The following is a 19,889-nucleotide window of genomic DNA, read 5'->3' as shown; positions in this document are numbered from 1 at the left end:
GAGGATTCAAATCTGTTAATAAACAAGTGATTAAATGGATAAATAAACCTGGCAAAGCCTTATGGTTCTTGCAGGAGGGGTTGTGAAATGAGATCAGAAAGAAGAGCAGGGCTTCCCGTTGTTTTTCATCAGCAGTGAGTTGCTGGTGCTTACCGAACGGCCTATTTGTTTTAAACCAGACGGGGGGGGGGGCAAACCTGGAATGGGGGAACTTTGTCTGGGGGGGTGCAGGGCAGGACTGGGACATCATGCACCATGATACACCCTTACGCAAGGGAATGAAGCAGGCATGTGCTGGGAGCATTGCCATAAGCCCAGCTGTGCTCCTTCCTGCCTCCCCCTTCGCTAGCCTTTTGGAAGGGTCATCCGTCCCACCAGGTTAAGCCAGGCAGCCACTTTGGAAGGGCCACCCGGATGATTTCATGTGCGTCACCAAACCGTGATGTAACTCCGGCTGCCTAAGGATGGGTTTTAGCGGGGCCTCTCCGTGTTGCAAGGTGGCAAAGAGGAGATACTGCTCAGATAACCTTTTGCTGGCCCTGAGAGCATGTTGGAAATACTTCTTTTCTTCAGCAAACAGAGAAAAGCTTCGTGGGCACTGATTTCTCAGGTGCTGAGTTTTAAATCTTGTTAACAGGACTTAGCATGGAAGACTCTTTGGGCCAATGGTGGTCAAGAAGGCAACAAACTAGACCCACCAACCTCCTGGGGGACACTTGTTCCCAACCTTGGGTCCCCAGATGTCGTTGGACTGCAACTCCTCGAAACCCTAGCCAGCACAGCTGGAGATGAAGGCTTCTGGGAGTTTTAGTCCAAGAACATCTGGAGAACCAAGGTGGGGAACCACTGCGTTTCCTCAGCCCCAGCAATGGAGAAGAACTCTTTTGAGTTGTGGTTGTGAATTATATCTGCCCTGCTTTGCCATTACAGCTGGAGGAACGCAACGTTAGGAGTATTTATTTTTATACAGCTTAGGTCTCATTGCCAGTTCTGAAACTCATCCAAATACCTTAATTTTTAATATTTTCACATCTTGCATCTGTTTGGGCTGATTCACTCTGATACAGTGGTGCCTCGCTAGGCGATGACAATCCGTTCCACTGAAATCGCTGCTTAGCGAAATCATTGTCTAGCGAAAAGCATTTCCCCATTGAAATGCATTGAAACCTGTTTAATGCGTTCCAATGGGGAAGAATCGTCGTTGTCTAGTGAAGATCGGCCATAGGAAAGCTGCTTTGCGAACCGCCAATCAGCTGTCTTGCGAAGCTTAGGTCCCGAAAACACCTGTTTGCGAGCGCGGACGGAGCTGTCAAAATCGACATCTAGCAAAAATCAGTTTGTGAAGCAGGGACCAAACATCGTCCAGTGAAATTCCCCCATAGGAATCACTGTTTTGCGAATCGCTATAGCGATCGCAAAAAGTCAATGTCTAGCGAAAAAATTGTCATGCGGGGTAACTGTCTAGCGAGGCACCAATGTATTTGCGATTATATGATTCGGTTGACTGTACCTTTGGGCTGTGCTCGTCGGGCGGGAACAAACTGTTTTAAATTAAGAAAACAACGCTGGACACAAATAAATGAGAATACAGGGGGTCAACAGACCAGGCCGGAAGTTCTGGGGAGAAGTGTGCCATTTTGGGTGCCCATCATCCTTGGCTTTAAGGTGGGCCCCAAGACGTGTTTGGGAAGTTCCTTTCCTTTGGTCACCGTCAGAGGCATGTGTGGCAGAAACCTGGGGAAGGGCCTTGTTCGTGGTGACTCCCAGGCTGTGGCCCTCCCTTCTAAGATCAGCTCAGTGACCAAGCAAATAGACAGTTTCCACTCTGTGCTGGGTTGCTGACGAAGCATTCTTTAACGGAATGTCAGCTGCTCTCCCTTCGATGCTTTGCTTTTTTTACTTCTGTTTCTAATCCATTTAACCGTGCTTCTTTGATTTACATGCAATATACCGTATTTTTTTGCTCCATAAGACACATTTTTCCTCCCCAAAATGTGTGTGTGTGGGGAGTCTGTGCATCTTATGGAGCGAAGGCAGCGATTTCGCCCGCGCTGGCCCCGTGGGGGGGAGCGTCACAAGGGTCCGAGTGAGCCTCCCCGGACCCTTGCGCTGCTCCCCCCACCCCCCATGGGGCCAGTGCGGGCAAAATCCCCACCTTCTGGGAGTCTTTTGAGGTTTGGGAATCTTCAGAAGACTCCCAGAAGCTGGCGATTTTGCTCCCTCTGGCCGCACGGGGGTGGGGGGAGCCTCCCAAGGGTCCGAGTCTGCCTTCCACGACCCTTGGGAGGCTTCCCCCACCTCCCCCACGGGGCCAGCGGGGGCAAAATCACCACCTTCTGGGACTCTTTTGAGGCTTGGGAAGCTTCAGAAGAGTCCCTGAAGGAGGCGATTTCACCCCCTCTGCCCCCCGGGGGGGGCAGGGTGAGCCTCCAAAGGGTCCTAGGGTGTGTTCCATAAGACGGACCTCTCCATAAGGCTCACCAGTTTTTAGGAGAAGAAAATAGATTATATTTTCCTGTTTTCTTCTCCTAAAAATTTGGTACGTCTTATGGAGAGGTGCGTCTTATGGAGCGAAAAATATAGTACTTCAGCCAAAATCCTGCTCCAAAATCCTGCTAGGAAGATCGCATGCATGTCTGCTGGTTTGGGCTGCACGATCCCTACAGGATTTCAGCTTTTCGATGTCATTTTTAGGGCGGAAGCTGAGTTATATAACCAGCAAATAAATATATCTCTCCATGTTGCCTCTAGCCGTTCTCCCACATTTTCTACATTCTTGTTTTGTTTTGTTTTTTAAGAGATCTAAATGCTAGTTTTTGATGCATTTGTACCCTGGGGTTTCGGCATCATGCATAGAGGTCTGGTATTTAGAATAAAAGCAGCTTCTGAAGTTTTATCCCCCCCCCCAATTAAAATATTTTTTTAAAAATCCGTTTCTCAGTTAGATGGAGGCACCGAGTTCTGTGCCCTGCCTTTGACTCCTGAGTTATTGATTCCTCCACCCCCTTTTTTTTCTTCCATGCCCTTGCTGAACCAAGGACCAGCCGGGGAAGAGAGCCTGGACGAAAAATGCTTGCAAATCAAACAGTGGTGGTGAGAAAACTCAGTGCAATCTCATCTAAAGTTACATCATGTGTTTTCCACTGAAGCCAGCAGAACTGCTGTGTACACAGCCCCAGTGCAGGACTGCTGGTCTGATAAGGGGCATTTACATAATTTATTCTTCCGGTAGGATTAGCTCTCTCTCTCTTTTCCCTTTCCTTCTTTTTCAACATTTAATTGCATTAGCACAAGGTTTTCATTTCAGTGCCATTCCGGCTGGGATGGTCACGTTCAGGCATGCTTTGAAAGCACCCGGCTGGTAAATGAAACACACATTTTCAAACTTCAGAGCGCCCGGCACTGTTTTTCACTAGCAGAAGAAAGAGGTTGCTTGTGTTCCCCCCCCCCCACAATCTGTAATAATGCTGGGATTCGGTATGGACATTAAAGTTGTTGTTTTAAAGGACAAGTAAAATCCAATAGAGAACAAGTCCCTGTTTTCAGAGGTTTGACTATTAAGTCCCAAAATCCCAGCTAACAGCCATGGTGGGATTGTAAGAGTTTTTGTTCCAAAATGCAATTCACTTGGCTAATAGAGTATATAGAACCTCCATATTCAGAGGCAGACTACCTCTGAGCAATGGCTGCTTGGGATAAACGAAGGGGGGGGATTGAAAGCAATTTCATCCTAAGCTTATGGGTTTTCTGAAAGAATCTGGCTGGCCCAATGGAAAGGCAGACAAATAAACCTTTTTTTTTTTTTTTTGCTCAAACCATACAGGGCTCTTTTAAACAATGAGAGGTGAAACAGTCATCCAGCTGTCATTATTCCACTATGCTGGGGCCTTTGCAGGATAAGGACCCTGCATATGATTGTCCTTGTTTTCCTCAGCCCTCCTCACCTCTTTCCTTTTATGTTATGTCTTTAAAGAAGAAGGTGGTGAGTCTGAGAGCAGGCATATTTTGACTTTTCTAAAAACTGATCCATAATCTGCTCTGACAGATAATAAAATGTGACATAAATAAAGATACATCAACGAACTGTAATAAAAAAGAGACACAAACTTGAAAGTTGCCATTTTCAGCCCATTGGCCTAGGAAGTTCTACAGAAATTTGTGCCTTATATCTGCTAAATTTGTGCATGTTTCTAATGTCAATATCTCCCCTTGAAATTTTAAATGGATGGTTGTACCTTCCGGCTTTGTACTTTTTTTTGATGCTGTGTATTTTTTTTAGCACTGTATTCATTTGATCCTGTTTAGCATTAGTATATACATTAGCTTACATATTGTCTTAAGGATGTAAATTGCCTTGGGCCCTCTTTAAGGAGAAAGGCGGGGTAAAAGGTATTTTAAATAAAGTAAATAACAATAAGAGGGACATGGTGGCACTGCGGGCTAAACCCCAGAAGCCTCTGGGCTGCAAGGTCAGAAGACCAGCAGTCATAAGATCAAATCCACGTGACGGAGTGAGCTCCCATTGCTCGTCCCAGCTCCTGCCAACCTAGCCATTCGAAAGCATGTAAAAATGTGAGTAGATAAATAGGTACCACCACGGTGGGAAGGTAACAGCGTTCTGTGTCTAGTCGCACTGGCCACATGGCCACGGAAACTGTCTTCAGACAAACGCTGGCTCTAAAGGCTTGGAGACAGGGATGAGCACCGCACCCTAGAGTCGGACACGGCTGGACATTTGTCAAGGGGAATCTTTACCTTAAATAATAATAAATTGGACCCATCGTTCTCCCCATCTAAACCCCCCCCAAACAGGTTAGGAAAACACCCAAGGGACATCCAGGAGAGAGAGAGAAAACAAGAGGGCTGGGGGAAATCCTCTTGACTCCCAGCCTGGGCTCAGGATTGCATCATTTAAGCATCCTTTTAGTACAATCTGACCCTTTATCTTCGGTTTTTTTTCTCCCCTTCCCTTTGCTCCCCTGACACAGACTTTGTAAAAAAAAAAAAACAAAATTAAAGATTTACCAGCAGAGGAGAAAGTGATTAAAAAAATCCCTGTTCAGAGAGAGAATCGGAAAAGTACTGGGAAAAAGCAACAAAAACTGAAACTTGGGAACGCCCCTCCTCTTTTCAAGGGGAGGGGGACTACAACTCCCAAAATCCCCCAGCCAGCTGAGCTGACTGGGGATTTGGGGAATTGTAGTTCCCCCCTTTTTTTAAAAAAAAAATGTTTTTAAAAACCCAGGGGTCAGGGTCGGGGGAGGGGAAAACCAAACAAACCGCCCCCCCCCCCCGTGTTCCCAACTTACGATCTTGCGGCTCCGGCTTTGCAAATCTTATTTTCTTTTCTCGCCGGGGAGAGCCGTCCAGCGGGGGTCAGGATCCGCGCCGTCTTTTTTCCCCCCACTCACCTCGATGCCAAGGAAGCAAGAAGCAGCCGCGATCTGGGGCTGGCAGCCGGCCACATTTTCCTGCCCAGTGGTGATGGTGCCGCTTGGCTTGGCTTGCTTTTTTTTTTTTCCTAACTTCCAAAATTTAATTTAACCGGTGCATCACACGGCCAAGGCTCCGGCTGTTTACACAGACCGGGTCTGGTGCAGGGTGTCATTTTGCACTTGGGGGTGGGGTGGGGAAAAAGAGGAGGATTTCCACCCATCCACCCCCCCCACCTCCGATCCGACCCGGAGAGAATCCTGATTGGCTCCGGAGCAAACCCAGCCGGCAGCCTTGGGGAGGTGGGGTAAAAGAGGAGGTGGAGAAAGGGACGGCCGGCTGGCTGCCTGGCCTGGCCTGGCCGTGAACTTGCCAAGATAAAGAAAGCGAGAGCCGTTCCGGGTTGAGTGAACTCAGCCTAGATTTCTTCCCTCCCAGCGGGATCTTGAGGACTAGCGCCTTCCCCCCCACCACCCCAAACAGCCAAGGAATCACGCGCTGGCTTCTTTGCTTTCTTTCTGCACTTCTTGGTTCCACCTGGGTCCTGGCTTTTCCTCAAGGTGTAAAGGGCTCCCTCCGTGTGAACACAGCCCTCCTCGGGGAAGGGAGGCCAGGCAGAGAGATTTTGAGAGAAAAAGAAGGAACTTCCCAAAGTTCAGGTCTTGAACTTGCCAAGTTTGCAAAGAGGGAACGCTGGCCATGAAGTTCAGACCTTGGTGAAGGGAGCCGAGAGGTCTTTTTTCCCCCCTTTTCTAGCCTCAACTTTAGTGGAAGGAGGAATCCTGAAGATGAAAAGAGGCGAGGGGGTTAGAGGCTGTGTGCTGCTGAAAGCAAAACCATGAGGACTAGCGCCTTCATTAAGCATCAGAGATGTGTTTGTAATGTATTGGTTCACTTCTGCCCTGTGAGCTAAGGGTGCCAGGTACAGGTTTTTTTTAAACAGCCAGATCTACAATGAGTTCCCATTGCTTAGCTCAGTAAAGAGATAGGCTACCTCTGAACATGGAGGCCCCACACTGTCCTAATTGACTCAGTTTGATTCCATTATGTGTCTGTCCCACCTTTCCTGCTATGAACTTAGGAAGGTATCCAAATGTATCTCTCCTCCCTTTTTAATTAAAACAACAACCCTGTGAGGCAGGCCAGGTTGAGAGAGAACAGCCGGTTCAGAGACCTGGTGGGTTTGGTGTCTTAGTGGGGGGGGGGAAATCCAGCCACTCTAACCACTACTCTGCCTGGCCCTCAGGAATAACTGGTTTTGTTTAGCATAATGTTCCAACTTTCCAAGCTTTGGCTTACAGGCGTTTTGCAAGAGAGGAAGAAATCTGGTTGTTTTGCTGCAGGTCGGGCTTGCTTAACGAGATATAATGACAATAATTAGTGCAGTTATAACGCATTAAGGGTGAACAGCACAGACGTTTAATTATGCCAGGTGCCAGTTTCAAACCACAGGGCCTTCTGAGAGGTGTTCGAATGCACCTCCTCTTGAGGTGGGTCACCTGAGCTAAGGTTGCCAACTGATCCAGAAGCGGGTGGGGAGTGCTCTTGTGCTCTAGCAGGCCATCTGTATTTGTAAATCAGAATATGACACTTGTTACAGGTTAGAGGTGAGCAGTATAGCTCCTCACATCTGCAGGAGTTGCACGGATCTGGAGAAAAATTTGCAAAGGCAATCTAAATATCTTCCAAGGGTTAATTGGCAAGGTAACACTTTTATTCTTTTGGTTTTCAAACAGCTCCCATCGTTCTTCACCATTTGGCCATGCCAGGTGAGGTTTCTGGAAGTTGAAGGCCAGCGCCTACGGATGGCGACAGGAGCGTCCCCCACTGATCTTAGGGTGCTCCCACTTTTAGCAGGATTTTCCCCGTTAGGCTGTGTAGTATTTAAATATATATTACAAAAACGAACACACGCAGTTTCTCAGACACATCGGCTCTGATTGCACTCTGGACTCTTGACAGCCTGTTGCTCTAAATAGCAAATGGATTCAAAAGTCGTCTTTTTAAAATAATATCAATGCATTACTTTTGGAAACATTGTTTTCATAAAGTTAGATTGGTCTTTGCTTGTTTCATGCAAATGTCAAAATGTTTACATGAATGTCTGACGTTCTAGGCTACGGTGAAGGGTATATGGGATCGCCTACTGTCTTTAAAAATGGTTAATTTATTAAAAGGGTTAATTGCTGTCATGGGAAAGAATTTTTATCAGAGCCACAGCAAAATTGGGAAGAGGGGCTTCAAGCCATTTTTCCTGTGCTGGGTTTCATTTTTACTCTTGGGTTTTGTAGTTGTTTTCATCATCTGCTCCCAAGCTAATAGCAGTTGGAGGAAGAAGATGCTGTGAATGGGTTCCAGAATCCAATTTTTTAAAAACAAATTGCTTGATTTAGGGAGATTTGTTTAAACTTTGATTTTTTTTAAATTCTTATTCTTGTGCAATGTACAGCCCAAGCTTTTATGTTTTTAGCATAGCTGGATTGCCCTCTACTGGGCAAGAGTCTCAGCAAAACCAGCAATCATCCTGCGCCAGTAGATCCATAGGATTTGACTTGCAAACAGAGGTGTACAGAATCCTGTCTGGAAAAATAATAAATAACCTTGGACGTAAGAGGTCTGCATCCCTAGACGAAAAGGAACCAAGATGATGGAAACATGATGGGAATATACAACAAAGCCCATGTGTGGAGATCAAAAAGCTACCCAAGGTGGAAATCCTTGGGTTGCATCTCAAGATGCTCTGAATGGATGATGGTGGTTTGTTCGAAGAAGGCTTTTGAAACAACTAAGCATCAACCCATAACATCTTAAGATGTGCTGAGCCGTCTGAAGGACCTTACAAGGCTCTTATGAATTTGCCAGCCTCATGGAAAGGAAGGTCGTAAAGAAAAGGAAAAATCAAGAGTAAAAGACAAAACACCAGCTGTGTCCCTGCAAACTTATATTCAGTCCAATCCTATGGAATTCAACTGTGATTCATTTTAAGGAAACAAAGGCAGAAGAGCACAGCGCTAGCTGTGTCTACTCAGAGTAAGTCACATTCTTTTCAAAAATGAATCTCCCCCCCCCCCAAAAAAAAAAACGATTTCCGCCTTGGGTTGCTTTTCGTCAAACCTTAGGGTGCAAACTTAACATGTTTTACCCTGCACAATTGTGTTGTCTTTCTTCCTCTCTTGAGGAACAGATCTGTGATCCTGAAAGCTTGCAATTTGGTGTTTCAAATTAATTAAATTGCCACCTTAGTATGTGTTTTTGAAGAAAAAGTCGGGAGAAAATGTAATATGTCCTCCTCCCCTTGCTCTAATGACCTCATTAGTTATTGTAACTTTTAAAAACGGAGTTTTATTCAGTGGAGAGAATACTAATGAACCGGACTAGCATCTACTTCTTCGCATGCCGTATCATAATCAGAGTCTGGAAGCGTTACTTTTATTGGGAACTTCGTGTAAAAGTAACGCCTCCAGGCTTTGCTAACAGAACGCCACAGCGGCCTGCGCAAGCGCAGTCCAAACCCCGCCGCCATTTTACGTAACAACGGTTTCCAACCACCGCGCGAGGCGATGCCGTGAGGGGGCTTCAGGCTTCAGCGACGGGAAGGCAAGCCAATAGAGAGCTTCGGCTGAGCCAATAGAATTTTTCCAAACCCACAGGAGCCTTCTAGAAGGGGCGGAGAGAAGGGAGGGTCAACAGAGGCCCCGCCCCCTGGCTCTTTCTGCGGCTGCGCGTGGGCGCCGTCAGCCGTCCAGTCAGGTCGTGAGCGGGCGTGGAGGCTCTTTTTTGCCCGGGCGAGATGGCGGTGAGGGCGCTGAACCCCAAGGCGGAGGTGGCGAGGGCCCAGGCCGCCCTGGCCGTCAACATTAGCGCGGCGCGGGGCCTCCAGGACGTGCTCCGGACCAACCTCGGCCCCAAAGGAACCATGAAGATGTGAGGCCAGAATGCCGGGCTGGGAAAGGGAAGGGAGGGGGCTGAGGGAGAAAAGGGGAGGCGGGGTCAAACGAAGCCCCGCCCAGCCGCATGGTTTTCCAGGGCGGGCGGGGCCTTCGGCGCATGCGCGAGGCCCTTGCAGGGGTGGCGAAACTTTGGCGCCCCACGTGTTTGGGGGGGGGGCTTCGACTCCTACAATCCCCAGCCTGTATTGCGAGGGATGAAGGACGATGGGAGTTATAGTAAAAAAAAAAATAGAGACTTAAAAGCTTGCCACTCCTGCAGGGCGTCTCAAAAGGTGTCAAGACATGTCTGGAGGGCCATTTGAGGCAGATATTGCGTGTCTTCCTGTTGGTATTAACACTGTTAGGGCTGATACTTTGTTCTTTTTTTCCTCCTCTACTCCCCAACTTTTCTGTCTTTTAATTTGCCAGCATGTAAAGGATGATGTCTTTGCACAGGTGCCAGGTGGAGCTGTTTTGATAGGCCTGATACTAGTTTCATTTTTTGTCTTTGTGTTTTCAGTACTTGCGTGAAGTATTTTTGTTGTTTTAGCTTGTTATGAATTTCGTTGTATGGTATACTGTGTATATACTTACAATGACAATAAATTATATTATTATTATAGTTTTCTTTAATGTTGATGTTTGCTGTTCTGGGATTTCTCCAACAGAGGAATAACTTATAACTGAAAGCAATGAATGAATATTATTATTGGACTTGGGAACGGGTTTCCAGTACCCATATATAGAGATTTTTTTGGGTGAAAGCAGGACAGTTTTCTCACACCTTAAAATTCTTTCTTTCTTGTTTTATTATTTCCGCCTAAAAGGGCCCAAGATGGCTTACAGTATTAAAAAAAAAAAGAAGTATTAAGCCCTGTTCTTTGCGTAGCTAGAATACATGTCGTTGAGTTGCTTCTCACATATTGGAACCCTAACAGTGTTTTCAAGGTACATGAGATGTTCAAGGAGGGCTCTTACCAGCATCACCAGTTCAGTCCAACATTCTCACCATTTGCTATACCATACTGGTTCTCGTAATAAGAAATAGCAGTCCATTTGAAAATGGTGTAGGCAAGAAGAATTTTACAACTGCAGTTCTCCTGTCAAAGTTCTTGCATAGTTTCATGCTGTGATGGGGGCTGAGAGAGTGAGTATTGTGTCTTCATCGCCCATACCTCATAACCTTGATGCTGTGGTCGGTTTAGAGGACAGAGGGTTTGGTGGGCAAATGGTTGGCTACAGTTTCTGCTCTTCTGTGAGTTCTTTGTGCATATCTGTCTCGTCATCTTTGGAGGGAATGCTGGCACTTGGGTTGATGGTTCTCTCTCCCCCGCAGGCTTGTGTCTGGTGCTGGAGATATCAAGCTTACTAAAGATGGCAACGTCTTGCTTCATGAGATGGTGAGTCCTTTTTTTCCCCTGGAATCCATAAAAAAATCAGGTCATGTACACTGAGGATTTATTAGACCAATAGTTACTGGCTGGAATTGTTGAGTATTTGGCCTGTCAGAAGGCTGGCCTTAAAAAAGGCAGTGTGCCTAGTTAAAAGGTGCCTCATTGAAGTTTGGTTGGTTTTTTGAAAGAGCACATTGAGCTCAGCTTGTGCATAGCTAGTGAGAGAGTTTGAAAGTTGCAGCCGAACCACAGCAGAAGCTGTAATGTGTTTAGAAGCTGAATGTGTTCAGCTCTCTCCAGTGTTCCTGCAATACCAGGCAATTCTAGCTTGGTAGCTCTTCAGAAACTCGCATTTTGTGGCGAAAGGAAGCTTTGGATCTAAGTACCGCTGAAACGTCTTGGTGATGGTTGTGTTTGTTGCTTGGCTGGTGAAGACATGCAGCACTCCCTGGAGGGATGAGGAATAATGGTGGTGTCTCATTCCTCCCCCAGCAAATCCAGCATCCGACTGCCTCCTTGATAGCCAAAGTCGCCACAGCGCAGGATGACATCACAGGTGATGGGACAACCTCCAACGTTCTCATCATTGGTGAGCTGCTCAAGCAGGCAGACCTCTACATTTCAGAGGTATGTGGCTGGTTCCCTTTGTACTTCAGGTATTGAGAAGGGTTGTTGTTTCTTAAGGGAAATGCAATTTCTGGCAGCTTTTGATCTAACCGACTGCATGGAAATGTCTTGTCCAAAAATGTCTTGTTGCACAGTGAACAGCCAAGCGAGCTCTCTAGTTCCCTTGGCATAACTCTGTGCTAGAATAAGCTGTGCTTTACCCTCTGCATTGGAAGGATTTTTCCCTTTTATATGTATTCAAAAGGACAGTACAAGCATCATGCAGGCAAAGTCTGATCAGTGCCAGCGTCATGTGCCCAAAATTATAATACGTAGAAAAGCCAGAACTTTTCATTTAAATGTTGCTTTAAAAGATGCAGCTTTTTCTAGTTGCCCAGATATACCAAAATTGTCAAGCGAGGGAAGATTTGTGTGACTGTGTTTGTTTCCAGCTGCAAATACATTAATCACTACTTTGCCCTTAGGGTTTGCATCCCCGAATAATTACAGAGGGCTTTGAAGCGGCCAAGGAGAAAGCCCTTGAGGTCCTGGAGCAAGTGAAGGTAGTGAAGGACACAAAGGAGATGGACAGGGAGATGCTCCTGGATGTGGCCAGAACCTCCCTTCGGACCAAGGTCCACGCTGAGCTTGCGGATATATTAACCGAGGTGAGTGTGTGGCTTCTTAGCTTGTGTCCCCTAAGTAAGTGACCTAAATGCAGCAGGCACAGAAGTTGATGAATATGGGAGGCATAGAAAACTCTAGTTTTTGAAAGTCGTATTTAAAGGAGCTGCTCTCTTTCCTTTCAAGGCTGTTGTGGATTCTGTTCTGGCAATCAGGAAACCAAATGAGCCGATTGATCTGTACATGGTTGAAATAATGGAGATGAAGCACAAAACCGAAACTGACACATCGTAAGTAAACTCAGTCGGTTTATAGGTCCTGCTTTTTGTTCAGCTGGGCTGCAGGGCCCTGCCAGCTCCTGGTACTCCCCCAGCCTCCAGCCTGTGATACTTCCTTCTGCTGGGGAGATGCGGCCCTTGTCGCTACTCCTCAACTTTGCTGGTTCAGGAAAGATGCTGCTGCTTACCTGAGTGCCTCTTGGGTATCCTTAGGGGCTAAAGAAATGGAATACAGATGTGGATAAGCTGGAAATAAGGTCTTGGTGAGGAAGGCATGGGTGAATTCTGCGTTGGCTTTGACAGTGGCTAATGGAGTCAGACACCATGCGAGAAAAAGGGTCTCTGCCTTGGGTTATTTGCGTGGCCTGCTGTCTGGAAGGCAGCCTGTCCAGGTCCGAGGCAGGTACACAACTAAGATGCTTGCCATCTATTGAAAGTCAGTTGGGTGGGAGAGGTGCCCGGCTGCAGGTGTGATAAGCAGGAGCTGAAGCAAGTACATTTCAGGAGATCTGAAACTGCTTCCTTTATAGGTTGATCCGAGGCCTTGTCTTGGATCACGGCGCTCGCCATCCTGACATGAAGAAGCGCGTGGAAGACGCTTACATCCTCACTTGTAACGTATCACTCGAGTATGAGAAAACGTACGTCTCTAGCAGGGTTTGGTGTTGTATTTGGTTGTTCAAGGAGGTGGTGGTGGTGGTGGGTTTGTGCTGAAGAAGCTTTGATACAGACCCAGAGAGGCCCAGATTGGGTTAATGGACTCTTCTGCCAAGTGGTTGTCTCTAAAATTGCTGGCTTTAATTTTTCTTGCCTCCAGCTGCATGCTTATTGACAGCGTCGGGATAATGTGATCCATTTTTCTATTTCCAGAGAGGTGAATTCCGGGTTTTTCTATAAAAGTGCGGAAGAAAGAGAGAAACTGGTTAAAGCAGAAAGGAAGTTCATTGAAGAGCGAGTGAAGAAGATCATTGATTTGAAGAAAACCGTCGTGGGAGACTCCAGTAAAGGTTTTGTTGTGATCAATCAGAAGGTGAGGCTCCGGGTTTGGAGGCATTGTGGCCAGGCAGCACTTTGAGATCCTGGGACTTCACTGGATCCTTAGGAATAAGTTGAATTAATCAGAAAGGCCTGCTTAGCTTTTGTTACTCTTTGTTTTATAGGGGATTGACCCCTTCTCCCTGGACGTGCTGGCCAAAGAAGGAATCATCGCTTTGCGCAGAGCAAAACGGAGAAACATGGAGAGGTCAGTGTATTAACATCAAACATTGTGGGTTTGCCTGGGGCTGCGGGCCTTGTCTTAGGTAGCAGCGGAGCTTGTTATACAGTCATGTGCCATATATCCCATATTCAATCAAGGCAGCTTGCTTGGCATTTTCTAGGTACTGTATAAAGTAGTTGGGAATGGCTTTGCTGCCCCTCCTTCAGGAGGTGCTTTGGGACCTCTGTGCAACTTGCCAAAGCCACCCAGGTGGCAGGACATGTCGCCTCAGCAGTCACACACACTCCTTCTGGACGATCTGGCCCGGTGGATATTCACACCCTCGGCCCCTGGCCCTGCAGCTAGTGACCCCCAACCACTGAGCTGTATTTGTTATACAGTGGTGCCTCGCACAACGAGTGCCTCACACAACGATGAATTCACACAACGATGCCTTTTTCTGTCAAATTTGCTGCCTCACACAGCAATGTTTCCTATGGGGGATTTTCACACAACGATCTCCCTTTTCGCTCCTGTAAAAGTGTCTTACAATGTTTGGACGCTGTTTTAAATGATTGCAATGGTTAGTCCACCTCCTGAAACCTATGCAAACTGATTTTGGTGTTGTTCTGACACTTCGTTAATTTATGATGATTTTTTGTTTTTTCCATTGGAAACCATTAGACAAACCATCCAATGGTTTCCTATGGAGAAAAAACAAAAAATCATCATAAATTAACGAAGTGTCAGAACAACACCAAAATCAGTTTGCATAGGTTTCAGGAGGTGGAATAACCATTGCAATCATTTAAAGCAGCGTAAAACATTGTAAGACACTTTTACAGGAGCGAAAAAGGACTTCGCAAAGGCATTGAAATGTATTGAGTCGGCTTCAATACATTCCAATATAGGAAACATTGTTTCACTCAACGATGTTTCCTATGGGGATTTTCACTGAACGATGGCAATCCATTCCAATTGGAACGGATTAACCAGTTATGCATTCCTATGAGAAATGGTGTTTCACAGAACGATGTTTCACACAACGTTGATTTTTTTGGAACCAATTAACATCGTTGTGTGAGGCACCACTGTACACAGATGTAAGAAAGAGAGACACAAGGCAGGGCACGGATTTTACTTGCACCGACTTGCATGGTAGGAATTCTAGCAGCTGTAATGTTTGCTTCCAAGGAAACAGAAACAACGGGATGCTGGCAATATCCAGTAGATAGCCATATTTATCCAGGTGTATCTGTTTCTGTTCTATTCTACAAAGGCATAAATCTGTATTTTGCAAGTGGAGTTGCCTGGAATAGAGGGGTGAAGCATCCTTTTTGTTGTGTCCAACAGGATGATGTAGAGATGCCCTGAAACGTGCCTTTTTCTTCCCCAGGTTGACTCTTGCCTGTGGAGGCATTGCCATGAATTCAGTGGAGGACCTCTCGGTAGACTGTCTGGGACACGCGGGCCTTGTCTACGAATACACGCTGGTGGGTGTTTGTTTGTGTGTGTGTGTGTGAGAGAGAGAGACAATCTTTTGTTTTTAGTGAGATTGGCCTTCTGCCATAGTACCTGGCTTGGTTTTCTTGCAACACTTCTGCAGAAGCATTTGCTGCTGGATACAAGCATATTCGAGTATATTCTGAATCGGTGTAAAATTCATAAAGCTTGAAGCAGTCACATACTTACAATGTGTTCTGCTGAGCAGCAGCAGAATAGTTGTGCAGATAGTGTTCTTGGAATTCTGGGTTGGTAAGAGTTGTTGGGGGACTCATCCTGACCCAAGTGAGGGTGGAAAGCACCCATCCATTTCTGAATACCCTTGGTTTCTTTATATTGGATTGATGAACTGTTTGTTTGTTTCTTTAATGGCATTTGGATAATTCTTTGTTTGATCTGCTTGCGTAGGGTGAGGAGAAATTCACTTTCATTGAGAAGTGCGACAACCCCCGTTCGGTGACTCTGTTGATCAAAGGCCCAAACAAGCACACGCTGACGCAGATCAAGGACGCTGTTCGGGACGGACTGCGTGCTGTCAAAAACGCCATAGAGGACGGTGAGTCTTGGTCAGAAACATGGCTTAACATTTCCTCGTATCCTCCAAAGCCAGGGCTGAGTGGGTGATGAGGATCTTTTGGTTTTAGGGTGCACTGCTTTTTATGGCGGCCCTTGCTTCTTCTCCAGGTTTGTGTTGGCTAAGGGTGTCGAAGAGACACACAACCGCAGGGGAGGGGGCTACTTACACAGGGAACCGTCTGATGGAAACGAAAGAACCCAGTTCTTCTCGCACAGTCTCTGTACTGTTTGTAACATAGTAAACCTTTAAAATCACCTGGGTAGAATTTAAACAAGTCCACAATCACATATTGTTTGCAGTGCTTGTTAAAATACTACATAAGCATAGGATGGTACAGTAGAAAAGGGGAAGTGAGGCTTATAACAGTATACATATCAATAACTGATCAATTGACAAGAGCCTCTGTAATTGCATATGGTGGGGGGGGGGTCAGAATAGTGCCAGCCCAGGCAAACACCTGTTGCGTTGCCAGACGTATTTTCAAGTGAAGCCATACATACTGGTTATGTTGCTGGAACCAATTCTGTTACCGAAAGATGAGTGGAACCCACCCAGGGAAGTTCCCCTTTTAGTGTCGTCTTTCATGGCACTATATTCTAACTGTCCGGGTCACCTCTTGACAGCCAGCCATTGTTCTGCTTTCTTTGGTGTAGCCATGAGCCTGTTGCTACTTCCCACATGTGTGGGTGGTGCCATTTTGCCTGTGTGTGGAGTGACACCCAGAGAACTGAGATTCCTTTTTTTTTTCTGGAGTTCTTTTCTACTGCCTACCAGAGTGAATAGAAATCAATGATTTAAATGGGATTTAAATTAAAAATCCAACTTCTTTATTAAAATAAAAAAAAATCTGTTCTATTTAAATTGTTTTAATTTAAATTAAATCCACCCTGCTTTCTACTAACCAAAGTAATCATAATCCCACAATTAGGAAGGCCCCAGGTTCCAACCTAGATGTAAATAATCATATGAACTTCAGAAAGCAAATACAACCAAGAATTGAGTATTTCAGTTTATTGTTCTTCCTCAGAGAGAAGATGGAGAAAGCTTCCTGTTTAGTAAATAATACAACTGGACCTTGGGTTGATTTTCAGGATGTGCTCAGCTGTGTCTTGCATTTGGTCCTGATGTTGCAGTCATTCCTACCACGTCGTTAAGGATGCCTGCTGTCTCGTTTCAGGTTGCGTAGTTCCAGGCGCTGGGGCCCTGGAGGTGGCCATTGCCGATGCTCTTGTGAAACATAAGGCCACCATCAAAGGAAGGGCCCAGCTGGGGGTGCAGGCTTTCGCCGATGCCTTGCTCATCATTCCTAAGGTATAGCAACCCTTTTGGGGGAAGGGGATTTGATTTATCTGGCTCCTTGTGCCAGTGGGGTGCGGAATACGAAGAGGACGTCTGGGGAGGGAAGGGAAGGAGCAGAGAACAGTCTGGTTGTCAGCACAGACGGGGAAGCCTTGTTTTTGTCTGAATTATAATAAAAAGGTCCCCGTGTATTGGAGGTTTCCAGAAGAAACTCAAAGGCCTTGGTGTATGTCTTCCCATTGTCTCAGGTGCTCGCACAGAACTCTGGCTATGATCCTCAAGAAACGCTAGTGAAACTTCAGGCCGAATATGCCGAGTCAGGGCAGCTTGTCGGCGTGGATCTAAATTCTGGTGAGACAGAAAGAGAAACCCCCGTGGGGGAGGTGACCCTCTTGTGGGAAGGGTTGGGCCCCACTTTGTTGTTGAAAGCTGCCTTAAAAATTAGGCTAGGATTGGTGAGAGAACTTCATAAAACAGCTGCTTTCAGCTAATTAAAATGCATTTTTCAGGTATTCTCCATCTAACCGAGAACTGAAATACAGAATCAGGAAAACCCAGTCTAATCTCAATATATGGGCACTTCTAAAATTGCAGCTCTTTGTTTGGCGTGATTGACACCAGACACTACCGTCATGAGATTTTCCCCTTTGGGTTACAGGAGAAGTGTGATCTGAATGCATTGCAGCAAATAAGGGTGTCTGTTGCTACTAGACATTCGCATTTTAGGTAGTTGCATAACTTTGGGGTGGGGATGTTAATCTTTCTCATCATCAGGAATTTCTCTTCACTGAGCTTTGAAGAGTAGAGTTACTACAACCTTTCTCTAGAACGCCAGGCACGTGGGAAATGTGGGTCTAGATGGCGCACTCCAGAGCAAACGACACCCATGAATTTTTTTTCACTTTGTTCACTGTTGACAGCAGGTGGTTTTGTGTGCATACCCAGCTCTCGCTAATCTGTGTGTTACTTTTGCACGTTCCAGGTGAACCAATGGTGGCCGGAGCAGCTGGAGTTTGGGATAATTTCAGTGTTAAAAAACAGCTGCTTCATTCAAGGTAACATTTTATAACCGTAGAAACCTGTAGATGATTTTGTGGAAGGCATTCATGCTGTCAAGTGTGGACTTCACAAGTACTTAAGTGCAGTGGGATTTCACTTTTATAGGAAAAGACCTTGCTGCTGGAATGTTTTTGCTAGGATTTGAATTTAGATTTGGGTTCTCGCGTTCTGTGGTTTTGCCAGGTTTTTTCCTCCACAGCGTGAAGGGGGGAAAGGGGAGCCCAGAAAATGCATTGGAGCTCATGTAAAGAATCTTGTCTCGAGGTTCCAGGAACAAGCGGGTGGCTTTCTTCCAAAGCCGCTTGTCCTCCAGGATGGGTGCCAACCTTTTTTCCCTGTTTCTTTTCAGCACGGTAATTGCTAGCAGCATTCTCTTGGTTGATGAAATCATGCGTGCTGGAATGTCCTCCCTCAAGGGCTGAGCTGAAAGCAGTCCCGAGTGGGGGGAAAGTCTCCTCAAGCAGCCTCCAGTGCCCAGATTAAGGCCTCCCTTTTGCCCAGTTGAGTTTTCAGAATGACCGGCGCTGTTGCCTCCTCTCCGCCACCAGGAATTTGGCCGTTCCCAGATGAAAACGGTTGCTTCTGTGGAATCAGATATTATTTATTCTTGACATGCACTGATTCGATGCATCTGGCGTTACCTTCCTTTCTACCCAATAAACAATTCCACTCTCTTCTCGTGCTTTGTCCGTTCATGGTGCCTGGCAGCCATTTGGTCGGAGTTCTTTCACAGCTTCCTTGAGGTTTATCCTCTGCATTGTTGGTCGGAGAAAAGAGGGCTGGGAAAAGGCGCTAGTAGCCTTGGGTTCTCTAGTTTTATGTGTAGCACCCCCCCACACACACACTTTTCCAAGAGGTCACCATCTTCTCTGTGGCTGAGAAGGCCTTGATGTAAAGGAAATCCATGAGGAGACTTTGGGAAGGAGATGCTGAGGATTAGACCAGTGGTTCTTAACCTTTTTGAAAGAAACGCCCCCTTGAGCCATTGAGGAAGTTATCATCGCCCCCCCTCCCCGCGGTGATGATATCTTATTTATTTGTTTGCTTGTTTATTTATTTAAGACACTTAAATCCAATGACCCCTGAAAACAAAATTAAATTACAAGAAAATGAAATGCCCCCCAAAAAGTAACATTTAATGATTTAATTGCAAGTGAATTTTAAGATGCAAAAAGAAATATAAAAAGGGCATAAAAACAAATGCAGGAACTAAAAATGTCAAGATAAAAAGTCTGAAACTAAATTAAAATTGGAGGAAAATATATATTCATGCACACTGTAAAAAGGCTGCAGCCATCTTCACAGGTTTGGCTTGCTCCAGCGCCCCCCCTACCGCCCCCCTTCTGCTCCAGCGCCCCCACGCCGCCCCTTTTCGTTCTACCGCCCCCCTGAAAAATGAAATCGCCCCCTGGGGGGCATTATTGCCCACGTTAAGAACCACTGGATTAGACAACCTTGTGGCCTTCCTGCCATACTTAGATGGTTCCATGCTTCTTAAAAGCAACACAGATGTGTTACTGCAGAAATCACAGCAACAGGACCTTTCTTGCAAGTCACCGTATAGCACATCAGAAGTGTCTTCAGCTCTCTTCTATCCAGTAGAGATGACGTGGTGGAAGGAGAGGCAGCCAGAAGAACTCTGGGGGAAAAGTGACTGTGTTCCTGATTTCAAAGGAAACAAAAGAGGAGTGTAGCTGCACAGGACCCACTGAATTTAAGGAAGACCCAGTTTAATAAACTTAGAATAGTGATAGGTAATAAGGTCCCATGGCAGGACATCCTCAGAGGAAAAGGAGTCCAAGATGGGTGGGAGTTTCTCAAAAAGGAAATGCTAAAGGCACAACAGCAAACCATCCCAACCAGAAAAAAAAAAGATGGAAAATGGCAAAAACGACCGATGTGGCTGCACAAAAAACTCAGAGAGGACCTGAAAAGAAAAAAAGTCATAGGAAGCAGAAGGAAAGCTGGACCTCGAAGGAAGAGTAGAGA

At 46.1% G+C, this 19,889-nt stretch overlaps 1 protein-coding gene and 2 non-coding genes across 3 annotated transcripts; all 3 read left to right on the top strand.

Annotated features, from left to right (window-relative positions):
* Positions 1–9,149: 9,149 nt before the first annotated feature.
* CCT6A (chaperonin containing TCP1 subunit 6A) lies at positions 9,150–18,574 on the top strand. The gene is made up of 14 exons (XM_072978350.2): positions 9,150–9,357; positions 10,699–10,762; positions 11,249–11,383; positions 11,848–12,030; positions 12,173–12,276; positions 12,795–12,905; positions 13,135–13,294; positions 13,425–13,507; positions 14,859–14,955; positions 15,374–15,521; positions 16,720–16,853; positions 17,090–17,192; positions 17,824–17,896; positions 18,250–18,574. The coding sequence occupies exons 1-14, from the start codon at positions 9,224–9,226 to the stop codon at positions 18,320–18,322; spliced, it is 1,602 nt and encodes a 533-aa protein (XP_072834451.1). The 5' UTR covers positions 9,150–9,223; the 3' UTR covers positions 18,323–18,574.
* On the top strand, positions 11,510–11,639 carry LOC140701816 (small nucleolar RNA SNORA22). Its single transcript, XR_012080796.1, has one exon. It is a non-coding gene; the product is annotated as a small nucleolar RNA SNORA22 (small nucleolar RNA).
* LOC140701815 (small nucleolar RNA SNORA15) lies at positions 12,537–12,675 on the top strand. The gene has a single exon (XR_012080795.2). It is a non-coding gene; the product is annotated as a small nucleolar RNA SNORA15 (small nucleolar RNA).
* Positions 18,575–19,889: the final 1,315 nt, after the last annotated feature.

Source organism: Pogona vitticeps, chromosome 7, assembly GCF_051106095.1.
Source record: "Pogona vitticeps strain Pit_001003342236 chromosome 7, PviZW2.1, whole genome shotgun sequence".
In the NCBI taxonomy this organism is placed as follows: domain Eukaryota; kingdom Metazoa; phylum Chordata; class Lepidosauria; order Squamata; family Agamidae; genus Pogona; species Pogona vitticeps.
This window is presented reverse-complemented; position numbering and strand designations above follow the sequence as displayed.

Coding starts and splice junctions, on each gene's coding strand:
- CCT6A (XM_072978350.2), top strand. CDS start 9,224: ATGGCGGTGAGGGCGCTGAACCCCAAGGCGGAGGTGGCGAGGGCCCAG. Junction 10,763..11,248: donor ACGTCTTGCTTCATGAGATG/GTGAGTCCTTTT, acceptor TTCCTCCCCCAG/CAAATCCAGCATCCGACTGC. Junction 17,193..17,823: donor CGGCGTGGATCTAAATTCTG/GTGAGACAGAAA, acceptor TGCACGTTCCAG/GTGAACCAATGGTGGCCGGA.